Raw genomic sequence first — 26,470 nt, forward strand, 5'->3', positions numbered from 1 at the left:
TTACGTGGGGGCCGACACAGAAGAGGACATTAATACAATGTTCTTTGTCGCCTAAATTCCGGCAACAGGACTGAATGGTTTAAAATAACCACAAAACATTGTACTTAAACTGCTGGAATAAATAATTTAAAGTTCCGTGTCACTAATTCGTGATCTGTAAGACTTACACATTGCTCTTGAATGTGTTGTATATATTCGACAAATATATCTTACTTTTATGAACAGTTGTACTTATATCGGTAGCGAAGATGATGAAAATGTTTAAGAAGAAAGAACGCAAAAGCGATGATGCCATTAAAATGCCACTCGACTCATCGGCTTACATTGATGTAGCTTCATTGGGATTAGTAGAAGGGGTAGGACCCGATTTATTACCAGATTACCGCAGTAGTGGAATAAGCATAACAGAATTCATTACGAAATGGGCGAAGCTGTACCCACTGGAAGAAGAAGTTGATGTGGTGGTTAAGAAAATAGATGAACTGCGGAAGTTACTTTGGGATATGCCAATGTACAAACCTGAAAACCATAAATCTTCGCAAGGACGTAAATGGTACAAGCTTTGGAATGTAGATCCTGTAGAAGATATTATGCTTAATGAATTGTATTGGTGTAATGATTTAGTGCTCTTCCGTTACTTGAGAAGCTACAAGTACAAAGTGCAGCAGTCGTTTTTGATGATCAAGAAAACGCTGGCCTGGCGACGTTATAAAAAGGTAGAAACCGCCGATCCAGATCTTATTGGACGCTCCAATACCAATGGCATGGTCTACAGGAAAGGATATGATAAAGTGGGCAGACCATTTGTATATTTTCGACCTAAAGATGAATCAGATCATAATCGCGATAACCAGGTGATGCTAATCTTTTTGGGCCTGGAACTGAGTACTCAAACTGCTCTATGGTCACAGGGTAACGACAAAGTAATTATCATTATAGACCTGAACGATTGGTCGCTTAGCTATATGCCCACTATAGAACTAATTATAGACACTGTCAGGGCACTTTCTGAGCACTATACCGACGTCATGCACGAGATTATCATCATCGATGCTCCCTTACTCATGGACCCGCTGATGCAGATGATCAAAGCAGTGTTGGACACCTCTACCGCAAAAAAAATCAACATGAAGCATAGAGGAAGTCAATTCGAAGCAATGATGAAGGAACGAATGGACCCTTCTCAATTAGAAGTATCAATGGGAGGGGAAAACAACACACTGTATGACCATAAGCTCTATTGGAAACACGAATCGGAGCAAGCTAGGATCTATAGGGAACGCATTGAAGAATGGGTAAAGTTGAACGAGCCCGAATGGATCAAAAAGCATGAATCACAAACAAAAACAGGAGAAAACGAGTAATGCGTGCCAAGCATAAAGGGCTTGCCGTCGAAGATTCCTCCGCTGAAATGGCGTAACTCTACACCCGAAATACCTAGGCGTGGAGTAAATATAGATGTTGTGTTTATAATGTAGCCATTAATTGAAAATAAAATGTACGGTTCATCCTGGTTACGTCAGGTAATGCACCACTAGATATACCGGAATTGTAATATCGCACATACCAGCATATGGCAAAGCTTACAGCTGAGTATTAATAGCGTGCTAGTATTTTAGATGGTTGCTGTACTTGAAGGATCCCTGTGTTTACGGTAGTTGTAGTAAATAGCTGAACTAGACACTGAAATACGTTACTACGCAGAAAATGGTTAACCATGCTATCCAAACAACACTTAATTCCTTACACAAACAATATATATCATAATGATGAACATAGTTCAACATTGTGTGTGGAATTCCGAAAATCTTCCCCGAAAATGGACAAGTGGGACGATAACTTTATACGAGAATCAATGATTACATCTCACATGAACACAATATCCATTAACCACAAGGTTTCTAGAAGGTTACTTAATATGCCGTAATGGAATACCAACACCAATGTGTGGATGTTTCCGTGGTGGTATCATTGTGTGTCATTCTTTCTTCCATAGAGGGCGACGGATTTTGAAATCCTTGCCTGAAACCATAGACGTATTTGGTTCGGAAAAATGTGGAAGAGTATTGTAAGCGTGGATAACGCTGCAATTACTCTACGGGGTAGAGGATACATAGGATCAAAGCGCGTTGGTCGACCTGCTTTTGCTAAAACTGATTCAACAATCATACATAAAGATGTATGTGGAATTAGCATTGTCGGAGCTAATGAAATTCAGAATGAAAAGCAGTATTTGGATGATCACTGTGCAAAAGACGTTCGTGTAGACGCTGACACCGTTGGAACACTGTCTGGCATAGAATCAGACAATAACCCATATAAGGATGGATGCCGTAGTGTCTTTGGCGCGAATATGTATTTCAATATGCCATGGAATACGTGCTTGAGGACATCGGCACATTACCCCTTTTCAATGTTAACATGGATACCTTCATCTGTCTGCGGTTTTACGCGAATGAATTCTACGAATGTTACTGGTATGAGCACATCAAATAACCGTCTTGGCGTTATGTTCATTCAGAATAATTCTAACATCAGGCATTGGATTGCTAATCCTCATCGCAGCTTTATGCATGGTACAGAACCAATACACCAACGTAATAGATCTTCGATTGGTTTTAATTTTAATGGACGGTGCTTTGGGTCTCTGAAGGATGGTAATCCTGGTCGTTATGGCTACGGTAAAGACACGGGCGTGGCCCATGTTAAAAAGGGTTGGACAAAGACCAAGAGTATTGTTAACATCTCTTTCAGACTGATTAGATGGGCTGTAGTAATGCCTTTTAGGTTTGGTAAGTGGACACTCAATGTAGTTTCTTGGCTTTTTAAAGCCATAGGCCACATCGTAAGTGTATGTGGCAGAGCAGTCGTTGTGGCAAGGGTAGGGGGTGTATCGGGTATAGTCAAAAGTATTGTGGATGGTATAAAACACACGATTCATTGGTGTAAAACGGGCTTCAGGCTCTACTTTGCCAATGTGAAGGTATCGTATTACATTTTGCTCAAAAGGCTGAAAGGACATCCTATGAAATACAATGAACGTAAACTGCTGATGAACACTTTGAATGACGCTCTAAAGTTGGTTCCATTCTCTTTCTTTTTAATAGTCCCGTTTGCTGAATTATTGCTGCCAGTGGCTATAAGATTGTTCCCTCAAATGCTTCCTTCTACTTTCAGGACTGACAATTCCAAGAGCGATGATTACCTCCAGAAAAAACTATTGGCCAAGAAAGAGCTGGCGCAATTCTTTCAGGAGCTGGTACAAGAACGTACCAATCAACTTCTGCAGGATGAGTTGGACTCTAGCTTAAAGACGAAGATGGAAGCTTTGAAAGACTTCCAGGAGCGCATTTTGAACAAGAATGACAAAGATGTGAATCCATTCCTCAGCTCAAATGAACTGCTCGTTTTTGCCAAGATATTCAAGAAAGAATTCAAATTGGACCAGATGAACCTGGAAACATTGAAGGTTATGTGTAAACTATTGGGTATAACTCCATTCAGTATGAGGTCGCATGTGGTACTTCAGCTTAGGCATCATTTGTTGAAGATACAACGAGAGGATAGGCTTATTATGTGGGAGGGAGTCGACAGTCTGACAACAGAAGAGTTGCAAGAAGCTTGTAGAGATCGTGCCATGAAATTCTATAACATCAGTAAGGATCAACTGAAGCAACAGCTGCAACAGTGGTTGGATCTATCCAGCATGCCTGAAATATCTCCTATATTGTTACTATGGAGCAGGTGTATCACTATGACCCATGAGCCTATGGCAATAGAGGCTGATGACGAGACTGCAGCTCAAGATGGCACTTTTGTACAGCCAGGAGTTGATGATAAAGATGCAGCAAGCGCCGCTTATGAATGTACCAAGGTAGGTGAGAAGTTCGCTGAAGAGGTAACTACGGCACAAAAGGCTTGCTCAACTGGCATGATGAAGGCAATGACAGATGCAGCCGAAGTGGATGCACAGAAACTTGTATATAATGAAGAAAGACTGGCGGAGCTGTCTCAAAAGGCTAAAGAACTTAAGGACATAATAAAGGGCAATGTTAAACCACCATCGGAGGAAGAGATCACAGTAGACAGTGAATTAGATGATATCAGGTCCATCGAAATGATGGAGAAAGAGGATGCTGAAGATTTGGTGCTTAATTTCGAACATGATGACCACGTTATTCGTCATACAAAGGAAATAAGCCAGATGGCGCCTCTGTCGAAGAAGGAAATATTAATGAGGCATGAAGAACTATTATCAGCATTGCATCTGCAAAGTCAAATCAGTGACCTTCAGCATAGTCAGCTCACAGAAATGTTCACTTTCCTCCTTAAATTGTCGGAGGATCCGAAATCCATGGCCGAGGAGGAATTCGCTCAGTCCGTAGACGAATTAGTGGCTTCAACACGTTCTGAAATGGAGAAGATTGAAGAGCTAACATCACAATTTGATAGACACAAGCTTTCTGACGAAGAAACTCCTCACACTTCAAAAGAAAGTTAAACTATGATTTAATATCGCTACTTGGTACTAAAACGCTTAGATTGAGATGATATAACTATCATGCCCTTTGATTTGGCAATAAAGGTGATCTCCATAGTGGCGTTGTATTGCTTATTTGCTGTGTATGTCAAAATCTATAACACCAACAGTGTCCTCAGTTTTACATATCGTACACTAACATTCACACATGTTACCACGATTTTTGCAGTATTTATCATGCCTCAGCTGCGTTTGCGGATAGCATGCCGGCTATTGAGCAATATGATACCGAAGAGTCACTACGTTCCGAGCACTTGCTTGACTGAACCAGAGTTATTTTTATATATTTGTTACTCACTTGAGTGTATGACAACATTTTAGAAGTGATTTTCAATTGGCTCATAGATATTAGTTTCAGCAAGACTTCAATGGGATGCCGGCCGCAAATTGTATTCTTTGTTTTTCTGAGATAAGCAAGGAATCCTGAAAACAATGAACATATGTATCTTCGAAACATACCTTCTAGGTCATGCTCGACGATGAGTTTAACTCCATCCAGGTCCAAGGATTCAATTGCCTTCCAAATGGGCATATCTTGATCCTCAAAACCAGTTCGAGTGAAACCAAAGCTATGTAAGTATAGCAACACTGCCATATATTACCAACCGTTTACCGAAGTGACAAAAATCCGATGATATCACAAAAATAGTGTCCTATGGAATTTATACGATCATAGACTTTTCATACCTCCTTTTCAAAGTATGGGAGTAGCGCTTGACCTGTTTGGCTATGGAAATGAACAATCATCTACATACCAACATCTTCCAAGCCTTCATTGAGCATGTATCCAACGACAATAGGCACAACCTTGATGTGGTCTGCATTGGACCTGTTATATTTATTAAGTTTAGACATAATGTTAACGACTCAACGGTGGGCAATTTTACACTTAAATTACACTCACTTATTAGCTACATAATGGAGAATTGGCAATTGCATTTCAATGGAATGCTCCTCTTCAGAGTTCCTTTTGCTGAGCTCTTTGAAGCACTTCCCCTTCAATAATTCAGTAGTTATGTCATTGTCCACTTGCAGCTCCCCGAAAGGTGTTTGTAGTGTTGATGAAACATCTACTGCACAACCCTTTAGTGGCAAATGGTGCGATGGGCCAAGGATGAATACCGTGTTCCTGCATATGTTTCTTCAATTATGATAGGACTTACACCTTCTTTGTATCTATAATACCGTATGACATCCCCGCTGTTTTTAACGAATATGCATAGCCAGCATGACTTAATATGTCGTTAACAGAATCTTGTTTATACTTACGGTGATATTATGTACTTTAAAGCAGAGCCAAAAGGCTCAACTGCTTGAGACAGCGCCTGATCGATTTGTTCGGTAAGTATTTCAGCTGTAAAAGTATGTTACATATATGGAAAAAGGTTTTGCAGTGTAATTCGAGAATGTGTAAGCGCGATGTGTAGACACTAGATAAATAGAAAAGTCGTTCTCACCATCGTTACTATACCAACTTCCAGCGTGAATGGATCGTCTCATTGTTGTATATGTTAATGCAACCTTTCCGAATACTGAAATATGGTACAAGTCATTTAACGCTTGGATCTAACACAAGACCACCACATGGAATCTTCCCTGTGCTTCAATATTCGCTAAAATTGAGCTCCACACCTCACTAAAGTCATACATAATTATGCTGCAACATAAACAATTATTTAGTGTTTATAATGAATAACATTACATAAACTAATATGCAATTTTGACTTCATTATACTGTTTGCTGGGATTTGTGAATGGACGCCATAAACAATGGTATATATGCAATAGATGTTAGACGTAATCACTTTTGGTATTACACGTGGTTGATATTAGTGAAATTGACTTTTAACGGTTTAAGGAAGTAAAATAGCGAAGTGTCATAGGATTGTGAATACCGACACTTCTCGTGTTTTAATTTACTATCAAACCTGCTGCAATTGTCATAATTTATTGCTGGTCCTTAGTGGACAGTTGCATAAATGCTTGGAACTGTTTGAATTTTTCATACTCTTGTTCCATTCTATTGAAGTCCATTGTAGAAGGGGCATCGGAGAGCTGAGAAAACGTTCCGAAGAACATATGTACATTTTTCATGCTGTTGGATTCTATAGGCTTCTCAGTTGTTGCACTTTCATGGACCGTAATATTCTTCGTTGAGTCTTTGTTTGCCATGTTCTCCATAATATTTCTGTTTTGGCTTGAGTTATCTCTTGGGATGCTTGACCATGTTGATGCCTTGAGGTTGCTATCGTCTCTAGAGCTGGTGGGTTCTGTTTTATGGGCGCTTTCATGTAACATGGCATCGGTCTCATTCTCTACGTTGGAAGGGTTAATGTTGATATCACCATCGCGGCTCAGCAGGGTATATAGTTCCTCTAATTCCTTCAAAAAGCTTTCATCATCCATTAAATCTTCAAATAGCATTTTATCTATGCCACCTGCATTGTAGAGTGTTTCATTTACCTCAATAGGTGTATCAATGGAATCCTCTGTTGTCATCTCTTCTGACCTTTCAATACCAGGGCCATCATTCTTCGTTTTTTCATCCATTCTAGAATTTCCCATAATCTCTTCACTACTGATTTCTTCATGTTTATGTATAAATTCACTGTCACACTTGCATTCACATTGAGGTTGTTTTTCGTAGTCTTGCTGAAGGCCAACCCACATATCATTCTGTGAACTATGATCTGTCGATACTTCCTGATCCTCAAATGTAGATTCTAGATTTTTAAAGTCCTTCATAAGAATTTCGTCTACAGATACAGCATTCTGTCTCTCATAGATAATGTTTTCTTCGGGTAGTCCTTCCTTCACCACATAGTCTTCATAGTCCTTGGAGTGTTCCTGTTCCACATCTGGAATGTCTTCCCGTGGTGTGGATGCTTCATTTATTGTATCGCTTAGTTGCTCTTGTGTCTTTATAGACTCTTCTTCGTCCTTAGGGCTATCCTTTTCTGCCGGCCCAATAGATTCCATTGAACGGCTGGATGAATCACCAGTATTTGCAACTTCAGGCAATAACTTTGATATTTTATCTTCTCTGACACTATCCTCTCTCTTGGGCATGGCAGCCTGCATAGACTCAGTTTGACTGGTTGAAATAGCATTACTTTCTGATTCGATTACTTTCGTAGTTTCACCTTCAATTACGTTCTTATCACTGTCAATCACATCCTTATCAGAAACGACTTCTGCATCACACTTGATTGAGTTGGGGTGTATGTCATCCGTTGAAAGGATGCATGTTACATTTTCATGTACGTCCGTAGAATTAGCGTCAGTTACTTGGCATATAGCATTTTCAAAGCGGTCTTTCTTTTCTTCAATGGGCTTGGTTGTTATTTTTTCTTCAGGGATTGTTTCTATTTCGGTAACCGTAATTGTCTCACCTGATGGGTATTCGTCTTTCATTTTCTCAATGGTATTGCCTTCAGTACTAGTGTTACTTGTAACATCCTTGACATCACTTGCTTCCACAGGGGCTACTGAAGAATCAACCGGCATATGAATGATACCCGACTCAATATGACCCTCTGTTTTTTCTACAACTTCTACTTCAACTGAAGTTTCCGTTTGTTCCAATGCGGCTTCAGTAGTTGTTTGGACAATATGGTGATCCATTCCAGAAGTTCTTTCTATTTGATCCGATGGGCAACTAAGTGTTTCATTGGTTATGGGTTGAACATGACTGTCCATCTCATCTTCTTTTGATAGGCACTTTTCGTCTTCTACTTCTGAATCCTTTAGTTCTTCTTTTACCATTGTTGATATATTCAGATCAGTTATCCCGGAATGAAGTTCAATATTTTGCTTTCCTTTCGCATCAATCGTTTCATCCTCTGCCGTTTTTGATGACGATATATCAGCTTCATGAATAACTATCTCATCCCTATTTTGGGGATCAGCACCAGTTTCATCATCCTCATTCTCTCTATCGACGGAATCTACTTGTGGCACATCTTCCGGTTCAGCATCAATATCAGTGACTCTTATAACTATATCTGCAGCTATATATTTAGTGTCCACTTGACTTATTTCCGTTTGTACATTTTTATCAATAAAGGCTCTTGATACATCTCCCTCATTGTAAGGCGTGTATGAGCTAAGATGCTTGTTTATATGATTGATATGCTTCTTGATTGTGTTTATCTCATTCCTTATACTGATAATGGCTTCCCACATCTCCATTGGATTTACTTCCATTTTAATATTAGGGTCGATGGGCCCTACATCGTTAATCTCATCTCTTGTTGCTCTTACTAGGTTCGTATTAGCACTATCTTCTAAATGAGAAGACACAATTTCTGCTCTCCTAGCTACAGATTCGGTAGGAATGCATTCAGAAGCTTGTGCTCCACTATCAGGAATGTTGCTCTCCACTTCTAACGGTTTAATACGCTTCTCTTCTCTTTCAACATTAATTTGTTCTTCATCAACAGATTTACGTCGTTTTTCTTTTCTTTCAAGATTTGTAGGTTCCTCTATTATTGCAATGGGTATTGATACTACTGTCACTATTGGGCTTTCAATCTGTACATTTCCTCCGGTTACTTCAAGTGACCCATGAGCTTCAATTGGTGATATATTGTCGGATTCTCTCTCAATGACATGCACTTCCGCTATAGAATCAACTATAACAAATTTGTTGGTGGGCTCTAAAGTTTCCTCCTTTCCGTCTAATGCTAAACTCGTAACTATCATTGTTACCTCCGTGCTTTCAATAAGAGATTCACCTTCTGTAGCAACTTCTTCAACTGCCTTTTCATCTACATTTGCCGTTTCAATAATAGCTCTGGTTGGTTTTTCTTCTTTAACTGCATCATCAATTTCCCCGGGGATGGACGATGTTTCTTCCTTATCAGATTCCATTGTTTTCATCGGCACTTCATCTATGCGTTCAGTCAACTCCTTTTCATTTTGTTTTATCGTAGTTCTTGATGCATCAACGGTATGATATTTATCCCCGTCATCTGCGTTGGAATCAACAGTGGGCTGGGTAGATATGGATACATGTTTCTTCGATATAACTTTCTCTGAAATTGGTTTTGACACTGTCACATCTTGTTCCATAATACTTTCGCTACCCTCTTCCTCGGTATCTTTACCAGTGAGAAGCGACATTGACTTTTCGGTCTCCGGTTCACATTCCTCAAGGGAAGAGCCTGACTTTCCTTCCTGGCGTATTAATTCTGATACACTTGATTCTGAAGACTTGTTTGCCGTAATTTGAACAACAGTTGGTTCAGTATCCATTGGTTCGCCATCTGTGCTTGCATCATCGTCTTCCGTAGACTTTTCCATATACATCTTTTCTGATGATAGATCATCCACACTTTGTACTATAGTGACCTGATCATACTGTATGTGCACCGTATCACCATCGTCAGACACAATAACCATTTCATCAACTACTGTAACTGACACTTCTTCGACTTCTGGAGCTAACTCCAATACATCGGAGAGTTGTCCGTCAGTTGATTCTACCTTTTCTGCCTCAGGCTCAGTCTTGACATCATCGGACCCTTCCATTGTTTCTTCATCTCTTTGTGGAGGTACACTGTCCATCGTCTCAGTTATTACAGCTACATAAATGTCTTCAGGATCTTCAACTATGATCACTTCGTCAATTTCCACTTGGGGTTGGAACTCCTTTATTATGATAGCAGCTGTGGATTTAGTACCATCCTTTACACTTTCATCAGTTGTAGCACGATCTTCATCCATTTGGCCAATCTTTTCTTCTTCTGCTTTACCAATTATACGTTGTTCACTGTCGGCTGAAGTCGTGATATCGGGTTTACCAGTCTGTTCAGACATAAGACCACTTGGTGTTGGATCTACGTTTTCAGATGCCATTGTAACATCAGGTTTCACAACTTCACTATCAACAGGCATGCCCGTAATATCTTCAGAAATTTCAACCTGTTTAGGGAAAACAATGTCAACATGGTGTGGGAAATTGCTAACAACATCGAGTAGCATATTTGCATACTTGTCTATGTCTTCTTTTGTTGTTTCAACTGCTTGCTCAAGATTGCTCTTGTTAGCACTTAGCTTCTTTATCATTCTACTAGTAGCAATATTGTGTTGTCTTATCATGGACTGTACGGCCAGCAACATTCTTGCATAATTCCTTTGGATAATTGCCTGCTCATAATCTTCACGTCCTTCATCTATAGACTGTGAATTAGTTCTTTTATCTGCTGCACGCTGTTTGACTCTATTGTACATGGTAAGTTGTTGCTTCATTTTGAAAATTTCCTGATCTAAATTTAATAGCTGCAATCTGATTTTCCTTAAAGATTCACGTTCATCTTCTTTGGTTGTTAAACCACGAATTGCGGCTTCTTCTTTAAGGGTTTGAATTATGGCTTTGTAGAATAGGTGTTTAGCTTGTTGTACCCCGTCACTGCATATAGTTATAATTGATTTTACTTATACATACTCTTTTACGTCCTTATCGACTACTCTGGAGACATCATACTTAGATTCTATTGCATTAGTCAACGATTTTGATATTTCTCTCATGTAATTCATGATCTTGATTTTCACCTGTTCATTGATACCAGAGCCCTACATACATTATATTTTTAAAAACATTATTATCTACCTCAGAATCAACAACAAACTTGCAAATATAGTCTAATACGGCCATCGAACCAGATGCAACCCCTTTGGAAAGAGCTGATAGGCACTTCGTATCAGCCCTTATCTGTTCATACCTTGCGGTTTCCATTTTGGTTTACGGGGAGGTTACGTTGAACACTAACTAAAAATGACTTTAACGCAATTTTTATAGAAAAGACCTTCTAAATGCACAATACACGTGTTATATGGCTAAACAATTAGTGTATTTTTGCAATTGCCATCTCCCGATAAATAGAGAATGTACACAGTTATTCAATATTTCTCTGTAATAATTACATTAGAAATGATTATACTGTTATAAATGTATATAGAAAGCGTGTCTTGTAGCCATACGTGCACAGGATCACGGCGAGACGCCTAGATATTGCGATGTTGTCTCGTCCAATTTTTGTAATTTCGTATGCATCCCATGCATTTCCTAAAAATTTCATCAGTGATACCTTTATTGTAGATGTATATTAACATCAATTACCATTTAAGGATATTGGCGAAGGATTTGTAACGCCAAAAACACTGACGTCTCGAAGTGGCGTTCCCGCTATGATATAGATTGGCGCATTTGAACGATTCGATTGGTATATTATGACATTCATTTATCCCATTTAATAGTAATATAACGTTTCGTATATGTCTCTTTGGTCTGAGTCTTGATATCGGATCTATGCTTTATACGCTAAAGACACGCCCTGTACGGAAATGAGAAAGGATTGTTATCAATTCTTCACACGTTAAAATCTCAACTGTATCAAAAAATTTTCAGTGACTAACGTCATATGTACATGCTCTCTAGTCCTTATTCAAATTGCCGACTTGTTTTTTTTGATCTATTCCTTTCCATAAGAGCTAAGAACTTAACTGGGTTAACTCTACCAGCAAATCTTGACATCTTGTTTGATTCTTCATCAGGAGATCTTTTTACTCTTATTTTAGCATTTGTATCCGGTATAGTAGGCATAAGTTCGATTGCCTGTGTCCTGGGTTTTTCCTGCATCATAATAAAAAAACCACAGTATAAACATACCGTAGTAAGATAGGGATGTTCCATTGCTTCTTTAGCACTTATACGTTTTGATGGGTTTAACGTTAGCATTTTCATTAGGAGATCCAGACCTGCTTCGGTCATGTAGCATTGGTCATTGCTTGTTAAATTATTCTTGAAGAATGCGTGGAAATTGGGCTTATGTTTACTTATTGGAAACTTTCCTTCTTTTACTAGACGCAATTCGCTAAATCCTGGCCACGTTTCATTATTTGGAGTTCCACAGCATCTAAATATTTTATCCAGGGTATCTGCATCGGATGAACCCGTGAACATTGGCTTTCCACATATTATTTCGGCAAATATACAACCGACTGACCACATATCCACTGCTTCATCGTAGTGATTCTGGCCAAGAAATAGTTCAGGCGCTCTATACCAATGCGTAACTACATTTTGGGTATAATTTTTCAGGGGTCGTCCAAACTTTCTGGCCATTCCAAAATCACATATTTTTAGTACCCCCTTATTATTATACAATATGTTTGTCGTTTTCAAATCTCGGTGTAGAACCCAGTGGGAGTGCAGGTATTCTACACCACGGAGCAGCTGATAAAGCAAGCACTTACGTTCCGATAGTGTGAAATCGGGTTTCCCATCATGCAACAATGTTTTGAGTTCATGTTCTACATATTCCATTACCACATAATATTGATCCCTAGCTTCATTGGTAACAACTTCTTTTACACTGAGTACATTTGGATGTCTGAGTTCAAGCAATATGGATATTTCTCTCAAATAGCTTACAGGGAATCCTTCTTTCCAGTGTCCTTCATGGTATTTTATATGTTTCAAAGCAACAATGTTTCCAGTCTCTGTATCTAGGGCTCTATAGACAGAACCATATGTTCCCTCGGATATTTTATTTAGACATTTGTAAATTTCTACATTACGGCAAGCTTGCATTTCAGTTACAACTACACCAGCTGCAGTTATGTCATTTTGTGTAAAATCCGGTATACTACGATTGTTTCTCTCTTGATTTCCAGCATCACTATTAGTGCGTGAATAATCCTCCTGAGTTGAATTAGAGGGATAGGGTGACACTGTTGAACTTCTATGTCGTTGTTTTGATTCTTCATCATTGTCGGATGATGTAAGATCAGCCTGTGTTACTTCTTTAGTTGCATTGCTCCGGTTGGGTATGTCTTCTACGTTACACACGTCCTCATTTGTACTATTTGCTTGAATTGGAGTATCTTTAACTTCTCTGGGTACATCATATTCTTCCGGTGTCAACAAATATCCTTCTTCACTGGAATCACTCGCCATTTTGTGCCATGCTTGGTGTGTACGTTCCAGTTGCCTGCGGTAACCGTTCAATACACACCACCGTAGGCATTAGACTTTCCTTCCATATTGTTTTCACCTTTCCCTAGCACGTAGCATATAATTATAGCTTTTTACAAACAATTTTGGCTGATTTGGCGCTTGTATTCCCCATAGTTCCTTCCATACTCGACGTAGTCCTTATTACCCTGTGTTCTTTGTGGACTACAAGAATTCATTTATGATGCGCTTTAACAGCCGTTGGTAATGTGGTAATTACACACGTTTTGGCAGACGATTGCCACCGCGGTTGTATAAAGCCAGGAAAGTTGTGGTAGCGTCGGTTCAATAATATGGATTCTTCTGAAAGCACTCATTCCGGTGCTGATACGCGCAAAATATTGAAGGGAACCATGATTGGAGGTATGTTTTTTATGTTTATTATAAATTGTTACTAGGAGTTATGGTTTCATCGATTTGTGTCCCTACTGATGTCATCCGCAACTATTGGTATTTTAACCCTGCCTTAAAAGGCAGGCGTGGCAACGTTTCTACATTAGGTGTTGCTCGTCAAATTTATGCTAGACACGGCTTCCGTTCATTTTTTACTGGATTTAATATTACATTATTTAACGTTATAGGTGGTCAGACCATATTCTTTTTGGTGTATGACAATTTGAAGGTACAAACCAGTTCTCCTGTTGCTAGCGTTTTAGGTCGAATGGCTACGTTATTTGTGATGCAACCCTTTGAGTGCCTCAGGACGTATAAACAGGCTAATTTGACAGAAACCACATCAAGTTATATCAGTGGCACTCGAGGAGTACAGAAATATCTTTCTCTTTATAGAGGGCTTACAACAACCATTATTCGGGACGTCCCATTTTCTGCTATTCATTGGCCTGTGAACGACTGGTTATATCGTCAATTCATCACAATGAGGGGTATATCGGTTAGTGACCTCTCAAAGCGAGAACGACTTTGGATATCGTTGGTTACTGGGTCAATGTCTTCCGTACTTGCTTGTACTATATCGCAGCCTTTTGACATTGTGAAGACGAAGATACAGGCCACAACCGATAGAAGTTGCAAGAGAACGACTAGTAGTGAACTTCGTCGGTTTTTCGGTCAATATGGTTTCAGAGGCTTTTTCATAGGATTGACTCCGAGGTTGCTGAAGGTAGTTCCTGGTTGTGCTATCATTTCAGGTTGTCATCGCTATTTCAATTAAGACAGCGGTATATATAGAGCCTCATTTTGATATCGCATTTCTTTTTAACACCAAATGTCCATCGACACCATACAGTGTCACTTTATTTTTCAGAGCTAAAAACACACACATGTGAATTTTCGACCATCATTTTGTACTTTTAAATATCTTGTGTGTATGCTTAATTTAGACAAGATTCCATATGTTTGTGGCATGATGAACTTACACCTTGTACACACAAGAATAACTAGCTTCTAATACGTTCGTTATTAACCTTTCCATTGTGTTTTTACTGCTTATCATGGAAATTTGTCTCTACTTACTGTTTAGTGTGGGGACTAGGTATGTGCATCAGTTCGGTTTTACCGTTCTTCCTTCCTTCGGGGGTTTATTGCATTTACACATTTCCTTGAATGATGTTCACTACAAAGAAGCATTGCGTAGATGGAGGACAATGGCCTTATTCGGACCCTGGTAAGCGCCAAGTTGATACTCCTTCCGAATCCTTGGTTGGCATTGTTAATTTAAATGTTGGCGGTGTTTCATACACAACTACTTATTCTACGTTGATAAAGTATGAGAATTCACGTTTAAGTCTTTACTTTCGACAGCTTCATGCCTATTTAACGCAAAGCACACCTATTGCTGATGTCGATGCCAGCTTTGCGTACGTAACGAATGACAAAAACAGTCCATATCCTACGGTATTCATTGATCGTGATGGTCGTCGATTTGGTTACATTTTGGACTATCTTCGTGATGGCGAGGTTGCGTTACCTGCTGATATTACACTTTGTCGCCAGTTGCTACAAGATGCACGTTTCTTTAAGCTTCCAGGGTTAGAGAGTTTGATATCCAGTATAATGGAAGGGAAAAATACTTACAGTCAAACTCAGGTTATGACTCCGCCTAGAAATGCTGTCTTATCCAGTACAGACCTTATGACTTTGGATCCCATTCACCCTATGATGGATGATTCTTGCCAAGTGATCACTCCCAGTCGCGATGGTTATGCAGGCAAGAAAATGCTATCTTCTGACGTATCTTTCGGAGCCGTAAACACATATGAGGAAAATAATAACATGTTTCACTCGCAGCAAAGTTACGATGAAGAGACGTTCAGTTCCCAAAAGAGTTATCTCCAGATAGATGAGAATGATAACATTGAGGATGCTGGATTGTTCATTCAGACGACTCAAATATCGCAGATGGGTAACAAGGAGTTTTCTACTTCCATGGACTTTTGATAATCCAATGTGTATCGGTCCATCACGTCAGCATTTTTTGGTATATCGCAGGATATAGGGGTTACAACCAGTGTTCATTTTCCTCTCATATCCATCTGGCTCAAACCAATATCCACTAAGGCAGCCTTGCTTCACGTTTCTAAAATTTGGAAACATAATATATACTATTTTATATAACGTTGCAGATGTATAATGTTTACTGCTAAATTCATACGGGTTCCTTTTGGCACCGCAGTTAAACCATTTATCAGGGTATAGGACTAACGCATGCCAGCATAAGATTTAAATGAACGTTGCTATTTGGTTGAGTTAGGGTTGTATTTAAACACCCTGGTAACCAAATACGGGTGTTGCTTAGTGCGATTTGAAAAAATCAGATATCTTCTGAGGTTTAACTTTGGGGGCTTCAGAGAACATTGGTGTCAGATCCATCAGAAAATTTGACGGTGGCGTCCTGTGTACCAGTACTCTTGTACTTTGCAAGGGTTTATCACTGGCACTTTTAAGGCCAAAATTTATTACCCGTTTCACTTTCCTAGATCCAAATGCATCCATTTCTGTTTCTTTGTTATTGGAATCGCTATTCGTACTATCATTTAGCGGATCGGGGCCATATTGCTGTGTCACAGCCTGTCTTGTCATTAGAGTCTTATATTCCCTGTTTAGTGTTACGGATCAATATGCTCAATTACCTTTGGAGTATCATATAGTCTCTATTTAGCTTATCGCATTTCTTTTGCCAGAAATCCCTCAATTGTGTTAGCGTATTGTTGATTCCCTGTAGTTCTGATACTCTGTTAGTTAGCATTGTCATTTTTTCATTTGGAGTGAGCGTTTTAAGGTATGAGCTAAATCCATCTACTGACACATCTTCCGCTTTAAGGTAATTATTAACGTCCTCCAGTTTTTTTAGCCTTGACTTATGCTTTGCCAGCGCCTCAGTAAGTTTAGCGATAGTTGTATTGTTGGCGGCCACTTCTAGGGCGAGTTCTTCATTTTTATTTTGCAATATCTCGTTTTTATCCCTTTCGATTATGAGAGACTCTCCTAGCGACGTGTTTTCATTCTAGAAAAAATGATTAGTGTAATGGGCGTATAATAAATTGCAACAATACAGTTGCGCTAGATAGCAATAGATTTTCGGGCAGCGGATAGAATGGTTATACACAAACATATGTTATAATATGAAAGGTTTAGTCATAGGGAACTACACTAACCTGGAGATCTACAAATCGTCCACGGATATCGAGGTTATCAGAGGCTGCTTGTGCTAATTTATGCTTAAGATCTTCAATTTCTCTCGATATCTCCTACTTGGTATGCTACATTTCGTTATTAAAATTACCTCCGATTCAACATGACTGGCATCGCTATGATTTATATTTCCTGTAGAATGATGATAAGGAGTAAAATTACCCACCTCTTATCTCTCCACATTCCAGCTTGAGTTCTATTATCCCATTTGAAAGAATTTTACATCTACACAAAGGGCATTTAGCTAAGGGTACATATGATTTCTTTGTCCACTGTGTGATACTGCAAAGCGTTAATATCTGGACTACGATTTTACCATTGTTTATGATATACATGTCCACATGTTGTGATTGCGCATAAATCTGAGGTAAGATATTCATAGCATACAGAGCAGCTAGGCACATCGAATTGTACCATTGGCCGATGTGCAGGTTTAGGAGCCCGTTTATATGCTCATTAGCGTGCTGTATATGATCATTTATATAGATATAATTGATACATAGTATATATATTAAAATGTGTAAGATTAATATGTATTGTTCTGGTCATCAAAGTTGTTGTGGTAGTGTGTTAGTGTGGAATCGGCAATTTGCCTCTACGTTATATTTTTTGTGGAAGACATGTTATGAAACATTCTAATCTCTTCAAAATGGAAGAGGTATCGACTGCTGAGCCACATCCACCACCTGACCGTCGTGAGATTATCGACGTATCGCCTGAGGAGTTTGAAGGTAAATATGAGAGTAAATTGAAGTCAAATGCACCTTTGGTGTAGATTTCTCTGTTATATGTGTTGTTATCGTTATGTATATTTGTTGCAGTCCGTTGTCTATATGCTTGTTGAGTATATTTGATTCTTACATTGCGTACAGAGTCGCAACGCTTCATTCAAAGTGAAGATGCTATTATGGATGATTCTGTTTTCTCTCATATTCGTAAAGTGATATCTTACAAGTACCGTGAAGCTGCTGCTGCGTCTGAAGATGGTAGCAATTCTGTTAACAATGGAGATTCTCGTGAGAAGCATTCTGAATGTTTAGCTGAGCTTAACACAACTGTACTGAACACTCTTGTTGACAACTATGTTGGTTATGCTTGGCTCTGTGAAGTATGTGCTCGATGGATTGAGGAACTGAATATGTCAAACAGTCACTATTTAACTACCCATGCATTGAATGACCGCGTAGACGGTGGAGTTACTAGTAGCATTGGCACCCAAGGTATAATTCTTGAGGCGTTGATGAATTATCTCACCCAGAAGTACGACTCTGAGAAGATGCGCGTATACATGGAGGACAAGGGTGACCACGGCAAGTGGAACCCTCCTGAGTTGTACTGGACATTGATGAAATCGCCTTTGGTGGTATCCCACATGATCAAGATATATCACGAGCGTCCTAAGGATGAATTTCTAAGTTCCTGGTATCAGGACTATATCAACAATGCTAGTACCAACATGAAGATGTCTCATTCCGACATTGACCTGGAGGGTCTTTCTCGTATTACAAGCAATTTTAGTGTATTTACATTACGTATGTCAGAAGAGATCCGTCGTTTCTTACTTAAGGATGACATTTTGGATTCCACAGAGTTGGATAATAACACTCCTTTAAGCCCACTGTTTTGGCACGCTGAGAACGCATATATATACTCGCAGGCACTACTACATTTTATTTACCAATGGCGGATTGATCTTCGTGGTTGTAGGCGACTATCGCAACTGGTGGCGCGTACTACCATGAATCCCGTTAGTGGTTTATTCCCTGATTTGGGTAAGATTGACGGCAAGCTATGTGAGTGGAGTGCTTCGCAGATTCATTTGCTTATGACTAATTTTGCCAGGTTTCCCAATCTTCACAGTGCGTTTAAACGTCTGTGTTCCAACCATCACATATCATCTTTTAAACTGAACGAGCTGGACGTTTGTGACTTTTACGATGAATTGAACAAGATTTTGAACGCTTTTGACAGTTATGGCGTTTTGCTATTTGATCAATCCAGAGGTTTGTGTTTTATGTAGAAATTCATTTAATTATAGAATCGGTTCCTAAAGACAGGGCTGGTCAGATGATAGTTTCTGACGATGTTGATGAGTCTGTATCGCAATATGGTGACACCAGTCGCAATGATGAGTATATGCGTTTGCGCAATGCTCCTGAGATGCCTCCTTTAGAGGCTATTCGTGAAAGTGACATTTTGAACCAGTTAATTGAGGATTTTGCTAACGAAGACGTGACCCTTCCCGATTCTAACACTTGGATTCGTTATGCCAACCTCTTAGTTCTTTTATCGGTATATTCACCCTATGAAATGCTATACTTCCATTATGACGATCTTGTTTGTGACCACATGAAGCGTTTACCTCAGCGTGAAGTTTGGAAGCAATTTTATTTACCGGTATGCTAATATTCGTTTTTATATACTTCTGCAGGATTCTGATGGTGACAGTAGTTTAGATGACATAGAGCACATGCGTGACTATGGTGTTGGATCTCAGGATGATTCTTACGATGAGGAAGGGGAGTCTAGTGCTGTATACTCCACTGATCCTCAATCCGCAACATACACTCCTAATGCCGAATCGGACTATAGCCTCAGTGACGATGTTAACGATTTGGAGGATGGCGAATCGGGTGTTAATAAGGCTTGGCGAAGGCTGAGTATCCAATCTCAGTCATCTGGATCGATGGGCCAGGCACTTTCTTCCATTATTTCATCTAGTGACTTTGAGAGTGACGTGAACAATAACATGGAGTTGGAATCTACATCAAGTTACTACGGCGGAAAGGTACGCCTAGTTCCATCGGATCCTCCATTAAGTGACCCCGACAAGCGTCACATTGATACTGTTGCCGGTGACATGGTAACTTCTCGTATTAAACGTGCTCGTAAATCAGATATACTTCCATCTGATATTGGTGACGACGAGCTTCTCGAGATTAAAAGCACTCTGGCAAGTGCTATTTACAAGAATATGAACGAAGACAGTCGTTTGGGTGCTCCTAAGAACATTTCTGCAGAGCGTTTGTATGAGATGAAGGAGATTTATGCGTCGTTTAAGGTCCAAAGTGACAAGGTTAAGGCCATAGCTCGTAAAGAGTTGTATCATTTGTATAAGGTTATCCACACCCCTTCTATGAAACCACATCAGCGTGATTTAGAGATGCGTGATGTGATATCTACAGTGATTGCTTCATCCGTCGTGATGGCATACATTCGTCACAGCGTTGTAAAGCAACGGTCTATCGCTGCACTATGTAACTTCAAATTGCTTTTACTCAAGGAGATTGCTGACAAGCATACTGTAAAGCGTATGCCGATAGCTTTATTTTTACGCGATGTTTGTATTGCGTGTGCTGAGGGCAAGCTTGGTTCCGTTAGCAGTGCTGTTAAATTGGACCGTCTGGAGTGTATAGTCGATCTTTTGGTTTACCTTACAAGATTCGAGCGTCAGTGCGTACTTGTAGTATCGATATTCAATTCATTTGTGGGTTTCTGTTGCTTTATATGTTAATATATTCAGATGCACCAGATGGATAGGAGTATAAGCAGGCACTTTATTTCTATGTTGTTGCGTTATTGTGGCGCTCCTTATGGTAATCAATTTGTCTACCATGTTCTTAAACTGGTTGAGAATTATCTCAGTTTGGGTATGTTGTATTTATGGGTTATATTTGTTCCTAGGAACCACTGGTACGTCGAATGTATTGAACGCCAATGAAGCTAACGTCATCAATAATTACGTTCGCCCATTTTTGGATGAGTGCGCTCAGACTTGGTCCAGTAACTCTACTATGGCTCCCATAACCAGGCGATGCGAATCTTTGCTCAAAACGCAGAGTTTATAGGTTTCCTATTACGCCTAGCATCCAATGGAACAACTTTACTATAAGAGTAACGATGCTAGATATCCTTATAGAATCTTGTGTATACAATGCCTATTGTTTAGGACTGTTATTGTATATACCGGTGTTGCGGGAATACATAGACGCACTTTGGCACAACGGGTTGCTATATATACAGGATGTCTATCAGTTTGCAAATGGTATCGATATATGGTTCATTAATATTAAATATCCAAGTAAACTGCTTTACACACTGTTAGTGCGTGACACTATCCAGTGGTCTACACATTGTTTTAAAATGCCTTTTGACGGATCATTGTGTTCTTTGGCGTCCAAAGCAGTACATTTAAGAAATGATTCGCGGTAGATAATCTTATTTTATTTGTTATAGGTTTCTAATTTGGGTGGTGTGGGCTTAACCCGTTGGTTGAGTACATTGTGTTCCATGGCTCTTTACTGGCACACATTTTATTTTTATTTGTTTTTTACGTTATAATATTGTTTTATTATATTATTGCATATGTGTATTAGCTTATATTAGAAGTGGAATATACATATGTTGGTGTTGTAGAATCGGTTTCATTGGAGCCTATCTAGGATCAATATCACGGTTTGGGCTAGGTCGATCTGTATTATGGGCCATGTTGTGTCACGATGTATAACTTTTGCTAGACACATCTGATTGTTGTTGTTTATCACGTCCGCATGTTGGATGTGTGTTGAAGTCAGTTTGATGAGTTAGGGCCTCATTTTGACTATGGAGTACGTAGACTACGACAGTTTGACTGAAGCCGACATTGGGGCCATGGAGGTCCTTAATGTGCGTTCTAAGGTCTCAGAGCTGCCGATGAGTAGTTCTAGCAACATATCACCGTATGCTCTTGGTATGTCTGTTCGTCTTGACTTGGAGAAGCGCCGTCGTTCCACTCAGACTGACAAGGAGCGTGATATGATGCTCGGCAGTTCGTTCATGGACTCTCAGAGCAAGCTTGGTGCTAGTGACAAGGTTCTTGAGGCTGCTACTATATTACGCAAGTTGGAGTCAAACTGCGGCGCTGTAGTTTACCGCGAGGCGCTTGCAACACGTATGCAGTTGCGTAATATGGCCTTGAAGAACTTTTCTGCTCAGAACTATGGTGAAGCTTTACTACAGGCTCACTATTCGCTTATGCTTGCCAAGAAGTTCCACATGGAGGTATCTAAAACTCCATTGAGTGGTGAGATGGCTATGGAGCTTTTGATTTTAAGCAAATGCTATGCTGAAGTGGGTCGTTTAGATGCAGGTCGTCCCTACTTACAAGAGTTTCGTTTTCTTGTTGAGCAGACGTTGATTCATTTGGTTGACCCTTCAGGTAGTAATAAGCGTGGCGCATCACCGTTGCCTCCTGGCAACACATTGATAAATTGTGATTCTAAGGTTTTTCCCGGCATCGTCTTTACTTTGGGTGAGATTTTGACAATGTACGACATGAGTGAAGACTCTGAGATGTTTTTTTCAAAGTATTTGATATTATGTGAACGTGAGTTTGGCGAGAGCAGCTTACAGCTCAGTGATGCTATAAACAGCGTATGTATATATTTACTACGCAGTAAGCAGTACCTCAAGGCATTGCCTTTGGCAGTTAAGGCTCTTGAGATCCACAAGAAGCACTTTGGCGACTACACTAGTGAGGATCCTGACACTCGCGTTGCTGAGAGTTACTGCAATGTGGGTGTTATATATCGCATGGCTGGTAACCCTATTGACGCTCTGCACAACTTGTTGATAGCTTTAGACATGAAGATGCGTATACTTCAGGATCGCAGTCACACTCAGGTACAGGATATATTTTTATCTATTGGATGTTGCCAACACATGATAGGTAACTTTCACGCAGCCGCTTCTATTTATCGTGAGGTATATATCACTCGATGTGACTCTTTAGGCGCGACTCATCCTCTGAGCATATCGGTTAAGCACCTCATTGAGGACCTTGATCGTGACATTAAGTTGGCACCTAAATCGGAGGATTCCGATAAGGACGATACAACTTGCGATGGCGATAATGATGACGTCTTCTCGCGTGTCAAAGCGCTTGACAATGATATGGTTCACTCTCAGGCTGACAGTAGTCGTACCACTCCTGGGATAGAGGTCAGTCGTGTCCAATCCCTATACTCTAACAAGACCAAGCACTTTCTGATTCCTTCAACAAGTATAATGCAGGTTCAGGAGTGCATGGTGGTTAAGAAGAAGGTTTTGGACCTTTCTAAGCAGATATCATCGCAATATGGGTGCCGTAGGCTACCTATAATTAATGTTCCTCGTATGGCTCGCGGCCGTGTATTTATTAATGACGGTCAGCCTGTAATGGAATGTAATCGTGATGCGATTGATTTATTATTAGAGTGGGATTTCGCACCTCCTGAGGTGAATTCTGAGGGTGATGTCACGGGTTCTGACCCCAAGTTACCTAAGGAGGTCATGCTTTTTATCCCTTTGATGGATGGTTCAGAGCCTATAACTGGATTTTACAACAAGCCTTTGTATGTGCCAAATCCTGGTATATTTCACGCCTTCAAGAGGTCTAATGTTGTGCGAGATTTTAATGTGACTGTAATCCCAGCGAAACCGGACACTAGCCCTGCAGCGCCTGAACCCATTATCAAGCGGATGACTATGACTGATCCTATGGTTAAAATAAGCAAGTCTAACCAACTGCTTCTAAAGAAGGGAGGTGCTGTGATACCTAAATCATTAGATGGCGCACTTGCTCCTAAGGTCACAACGACTCTCCCGGCTAAAAAGCTTGGTCTTGCACCTCCTAAGAGCACCGGAGACCAACCTGCAGCCCTTACTCCACAATCATCGGATGGCCAACTTGGAATAAAACCTAAATCTTCAATCAGTGCTCTGTCTGGTGACGCCACCACTGCCCCTAAAGCTAAATCGGCATCTGAAGTCGGTGCTAAAAAAGCAAGTTCGCCGCCAGAAAAACCTCCAGAGCCAGAGGTTCCTCCTGTAGCCTTGGGTGAGATGTTCCTAAAGAAGGCTAGTGGCTTGAATAATCGCAATGCAAAATTCTTGGCTAAAATCGGTAACCTCGCGAAGATTGTTGTCAAGCCTAATCAAATATCGGTACCACTTCCTAAGGTTAAGGTACCTGCTCCTGTAACTCACGCATCTCCTATTTGTTCTGACAGTGACAGTGATTATTTGAGTGACGCGATGACTACGTCATCTGATATAGACGATTGTGAGTTATCCCCTGTTGTCTATGAGGTTTGTGAAGCGCCTATTACCATGGCTACTTTGGTATCAATGCCTTTAGACTCATCTAAGCTTCCACTTGTTTTGAGATCTATTCATGATCCTATGCCTATGGATATATTAGCCAAGGTGCGTGGCATCAGGTCACACAAGGACTCGGATAATGCCAACAAATGCATGTTACTAGACCAGAATGGCGCTTCCTTGGCTATAGTTCCATGGCAGATTGATTTAATTTCACTTACACTTGCGAAATCTTGTTTATCTCTAGATTTAGCAGAGAAGTTTGCTCCCAAGTCTGGTGACATATCGGAATCTGATAAGGAGAATGCATTATCGAAGTATCGCAAGCTGCTTGCTGGTGAAGGCTTAAACGGCCTTGGATTCATGGATATCATCGCTGGCAAGGCTTCACAATCTCTTAGCAGTGCTGCTGGAGCTCTTGATGCTGGTCTTGGCATGGACTTACCTCCATCTGTACTTGCCAACCTGAGGAAACAGGCTGAGGAGCTTGAACGTAAGGCCAAGGAGGAAGCTGAAGCTAAGCGTATGGGCAGTTCTGGTGACGGCGGTGACGGTGACGGTCCCGGTGGCTCTGGGATGCCTAAGGTTGTGCCTATTTTGAAGAAGGGAGCTCCCGAGGTTAAGAAAGGTGCACCTCCTATGAAGAAGGGCGCTCCCAAGGGACCTCCACCTGCTATTAAGAAGGGTCTTCCTGCTAAGTCCAAGGGCAAGGGCTCGGGTCCAACTGTAGACAACTCTCGAGTTCGTCGTTTCTTCTGGGACCCTATTTTCGGTGATGACGTTAAGGGTACCTTATTTGCATCACCTAAGGGTTTGCCTAACCTCGACAATCCAGACATTGAGGAGACATTTGCTAAAGCCGTTCCTAAGGCTCGTGTTGCCATATCTGCCAAGCCTAAGGTGCTGAGTTTACTTCCTGACTCCAAGCGTGCCTACAATATGAACATTGGTCTGTCTAAGTTTGCGAAATACACTTTCAAGGAGGTTAAGGACGCAGTTTTGAATTTGAATCCCGAGGTTTTGAATGCTGAGGCTACTGAGAGCCTGCTGACATTGCTACCTACTCAAGAGGAGATTACTATAGTCCAGGAGTATGTGAAATCAGGTGGTGATGTGAATGCAGTTGATCGTCCGGAGCAGTTTGTGGCGGTCATTTCCACAATCCCACTCTTGAAGCAGCGTTTGGAATGCCACCAGATTGCCTTAACGTTTAAGGAGCACTTTGACGAAATCGAGGCGCCTTTGTCACGTATCATTAAAGGCTGTGAGGACGTCATGACAAACCGCAGTTTGAATGTATTGGCTAATGTAGTGCTCAAGATCGGTAATGCGCTTAATGCTGGTGACTCTAAGAAGGGTAATGCTGAGGGTTTCAAGCCCACAACTTTCGCTAAGTTAAATGAGTTCCGGACTACTACCAAGCCCGTGAAGACCTTGATGCAATACATTTGCGACATTGTGGCGCGTAATGACGAGAGCTTGCTTCAGATATATGATGACTTACGTTCATGTGAGGACTGTTCAAAGATAGACATGGCTGTTTTAGAGGGTGGTCTAGCCAAGTTAAAGAATGACATGCAGCGCGTCTCGAATGCTGTAGCGTCAGCTGAGCGTTTAAAGGACCCTGGTGATGAGTTTGTTCCAATTATGCGTGACTTTATGAACGATGCTCAGCCCAAGGTATCTTCTATACAGAATCACTACACTGAGGTCATGTTGCTATTTCGTGAGACGGTGAACTACATGGGTTACCCAGCTAAGGAGGTTGACAAGGTGAAGGTTGATGAGTTGTTCCGCCACATTTGGGGCTTTGTCAAATCCGTTGAGGTCGCTCGTCAAGCTAGGCTTGAGGCCATTGCTAAGGAGGAACGTTTGCGTCAGGCCGAGCTCCGTAAGCAGGAGAAGGCTGTTGCTCGTAAGAGCAAGATGCGTACATCGTTGGTTACTCCTAATATTACAGCAACTCCAAAGATGTTGGACGACTTGGCGAACACCGTCAAGATGCAATCTTGATTGGCACAGGTTGTCTATTTACCTATCGTAATTTATACACTACTGTATCTATTGTTATAATTAAGTTGTCTAGTAGATTCTAATTCACTAGGGTACACGATTTCATCTCAACGTCCGTTTGTCTGGAG

The 26,470-nt window shown here is 40.5% G+C and overlaps 10 protein-coding genes across 10 annotated transcripts; 6 read left to right on the forward strand and 4 right to left on the reverse strand.

Moving 5' to 3' along the window:
* The first annotated feature begins 33 nt into the window (after positions 1-33).
* BBOV_II004340 (CRAL/TRIO domain family protein) lies at positions 34-1,570 on the forward strand. Its single transcript, XM_001609907.2, has one exon. The coding sequence runs from the start codon at positions 249-251 to the stop codon at positions 1,362-1,364; it is 1,116 nt and encodes a 371-aa protein (XP_001609957.1). The 5' UTR covers positions 34-248; the 3' UTR covers positions 1,365-1,570.
* A 443-nt stretch (positions 1,571-2,013) lies between these two features.
* BBOV_II004350 (LETM1-like family protein) lies at positions 2,014-4,531 on the forward strand. Its single transcript, XM_001609908.2, has one exon. It carries the CDS (start codon positions 2,054-2,056, stop codon positions 4,499-4,501), a length of 2,448 nt encoding a protein of 815 aa, XP_001609958.1. The 5' UTR covers positions 2,014-2,053; the 3' UTR covers positions 4,502-4,531.
* Positions 4,532-4,680: 149 nt separating this feature from the next.
* Positions 4,681-6,075, reverse strand: BBOV_II004360 (Memo-like family protein). Its single transcript, XM_051767928.1, has 10 exons — positions 5,998-6,075; positions 5,810-5,894; positions 5,704-5,772; positions 5,445-5,669; positions 5,296-5,369; positions 5,228-5,259; positions 5,147-5,193; positions 5,000-5,109; positions 4,839-4,963; positions 4,681-4,802 (listed from the first exon to the last, which is right to left on the reverse strand). The coding sequence occupies exons 1-10, from the start codon at positions 6,038-6,040 to the stop codon at positions 4,716-4,718; spliced, it is 897 nt and encodes a 298-aa protein (XP_051623167.1). The 5' UTR covers positions 6,041-6,075; the 3' UTR covers positions 4,681-4,715.
* A 314-nt stretch (positions 6,076-6,389) lies between these two features.
* Positions 6,390-11,324, reverse strand: BBOV_II004370 (uncharacterized protein). Its single transcript, XM_001609910.2, has 3 exons — positions 11,154-11,324; positions 10,989-11,116; positions 6,390-10,952 (listed from the first exon to the last, which is right to left on the reverse strand). Exons 1-3 carry the CDS (start codon positions 11,277-11,279, stop codon positions 6,488-6,490), a joined length of 4,719 nt encoding a protein of 1,572 aa, XP_001609960.2. The 5' UTR covers positions 11,280-11,324; the 3' UTR covers positions 6,390-6,487.
* A 410-nt stretch (positions 11,325-11,734) lies between these two features.
* Positions 11,735-13,642, reverse strand: BBOV_II004380 (Protein kinase catalytic domain C family protein). The gene is made up of 2 exons (XM_051767338.1): positions 12,213-13,642; positions 11,735-12,176 (listed from the first exon to the last, which is right to left on the reverse strand). Exons 1-2 carry the CDS (start codon positions 13,500-13,502, stop codon positions 11,985-11,987), a joined length of 1,482 nt encoding a protein of 493 aa, XP_051623168.1. The 5' UTR covers positions 13,503-13,642; the 3' UTR covers positions 11,735-11,984.
* Positions 13,643-13,712: 70 nt separating this feature from the next.
* BBOV_II004390 (putative mitochondrial carrier protein) lies at positions 13,713-14,886 on the forward strand. The gene is made up of 2 exons (XM_001609912.1): positions 13,713-13,922; positions 13,958-14,886. Exons 1-2 carry the CDS (start codon positions 13,853-13,855, stop codon positions 14,728-14,730), a joined length of 843 nt encoding a protein of 280 aa, XP_001609962.1. The 5' UTR covers positions 13,713-13,852; the 3' UTR covers positions 14,731-14,886.
* A 176-nt stretch (positions 14,887-15,062) lies between these two features.
* On the forward strand, positions 15,063-16,066 carry BBOV_II004400 (BTB/POZ K+ channel tetramerization domain containing protein). Its single transcript, XM_001609913.2, has one exon. It carries the CDS (start codon positions 15,123-15,125, stop codon positions 15,954-15,956), a length of 834 nt encoding a protein of 277 aa, XP_001609963.1. The 5' UTR covers positions 15,063-15,122; the 3' UTR covers positions 15,957-16,066.
* A 180-nt stretch (positions 16,067-16,246) lies between these two features.
* On the reverse strand, positions 16,247-17,723 carry BBOV_II004405 (Ring finger domain family protein). The gene is made up of 6 exons (XM_051767446.1): positions 17,527-17,723; positions 17,377-17,492; positions 17,302-17,342; positions 17,174-17,266; positions 16,649-17,022; positions 16,247-16,614 (listed from the first exon to the last, which is right to left on the reverse strand). The coding sequence occupies exons 1-6, from the start codon at positions 17,625-17,627 to the stop codon at positions 16,311-16,313; spliced, it is 1,029 nt and encodes a 342-aa protein (XP_051623812.1). The 5' UTR covers positions 17,628-17,723; the 3' UTR covers positions 16,247-16,310.
* Positions 17,724-17,769: 46 nt separating this feature from the next.
* On the forward strand, positions 17,770-21,118 carry BBOV_II004410 (TH1 family protein). Its single transcript, XM_051767324.1, has 6 exons — positions 17,770-17,941; positions 18,083-19,213; positions 19,249-19,607; positions 19,642-20,697; positions 20,734-20,860; positions 20,895-21,118. Exons 1-6 carry the CDS (start codon positions 17,836-17,838, stop codon positions 21,056-21,058), a joined length of 2,943 nt encoding a protein of 980 aa, XP_051623169.1. The 5' UTR covers positions 17,770-17,835; the 3' UTR covers positions 21,059-21,118.
* A 584-nt stretch (positions 21,119-21,702) lies between these two features.
* Positions 21,703-26,462, forward strand: BBOV_II004420 (formin homology 2 domain containing protein). The gene has a single exon (XM_001609915.2). It carries the CDS (start codon positions 21,813-21,815, stop codon positions 26,340-26,342), a length of 4,530 nt encoding a protein of 1,509 aa, XP_001609965.1. The 5' UTR covers positions 21,703-21,812; the 3' UTR covers positions 26,343-26,462.
* Positions 26,463-26,470: the final 8 nt, after the last annotated feature.

The sequence above is a fragment of the Babesia bovis genome, chromosome 2, assembly GCF_000165395.2.
Source record: "Babesia bovis T2Bo chromosome 2, whole genome shotgun sequence".
NCBI classification, from domain to species: Eukaryota; Apicomplexa; class Aconoidasida; order Piroplasmida; family Babesiidae; genus Babesia; species Babesia bovis.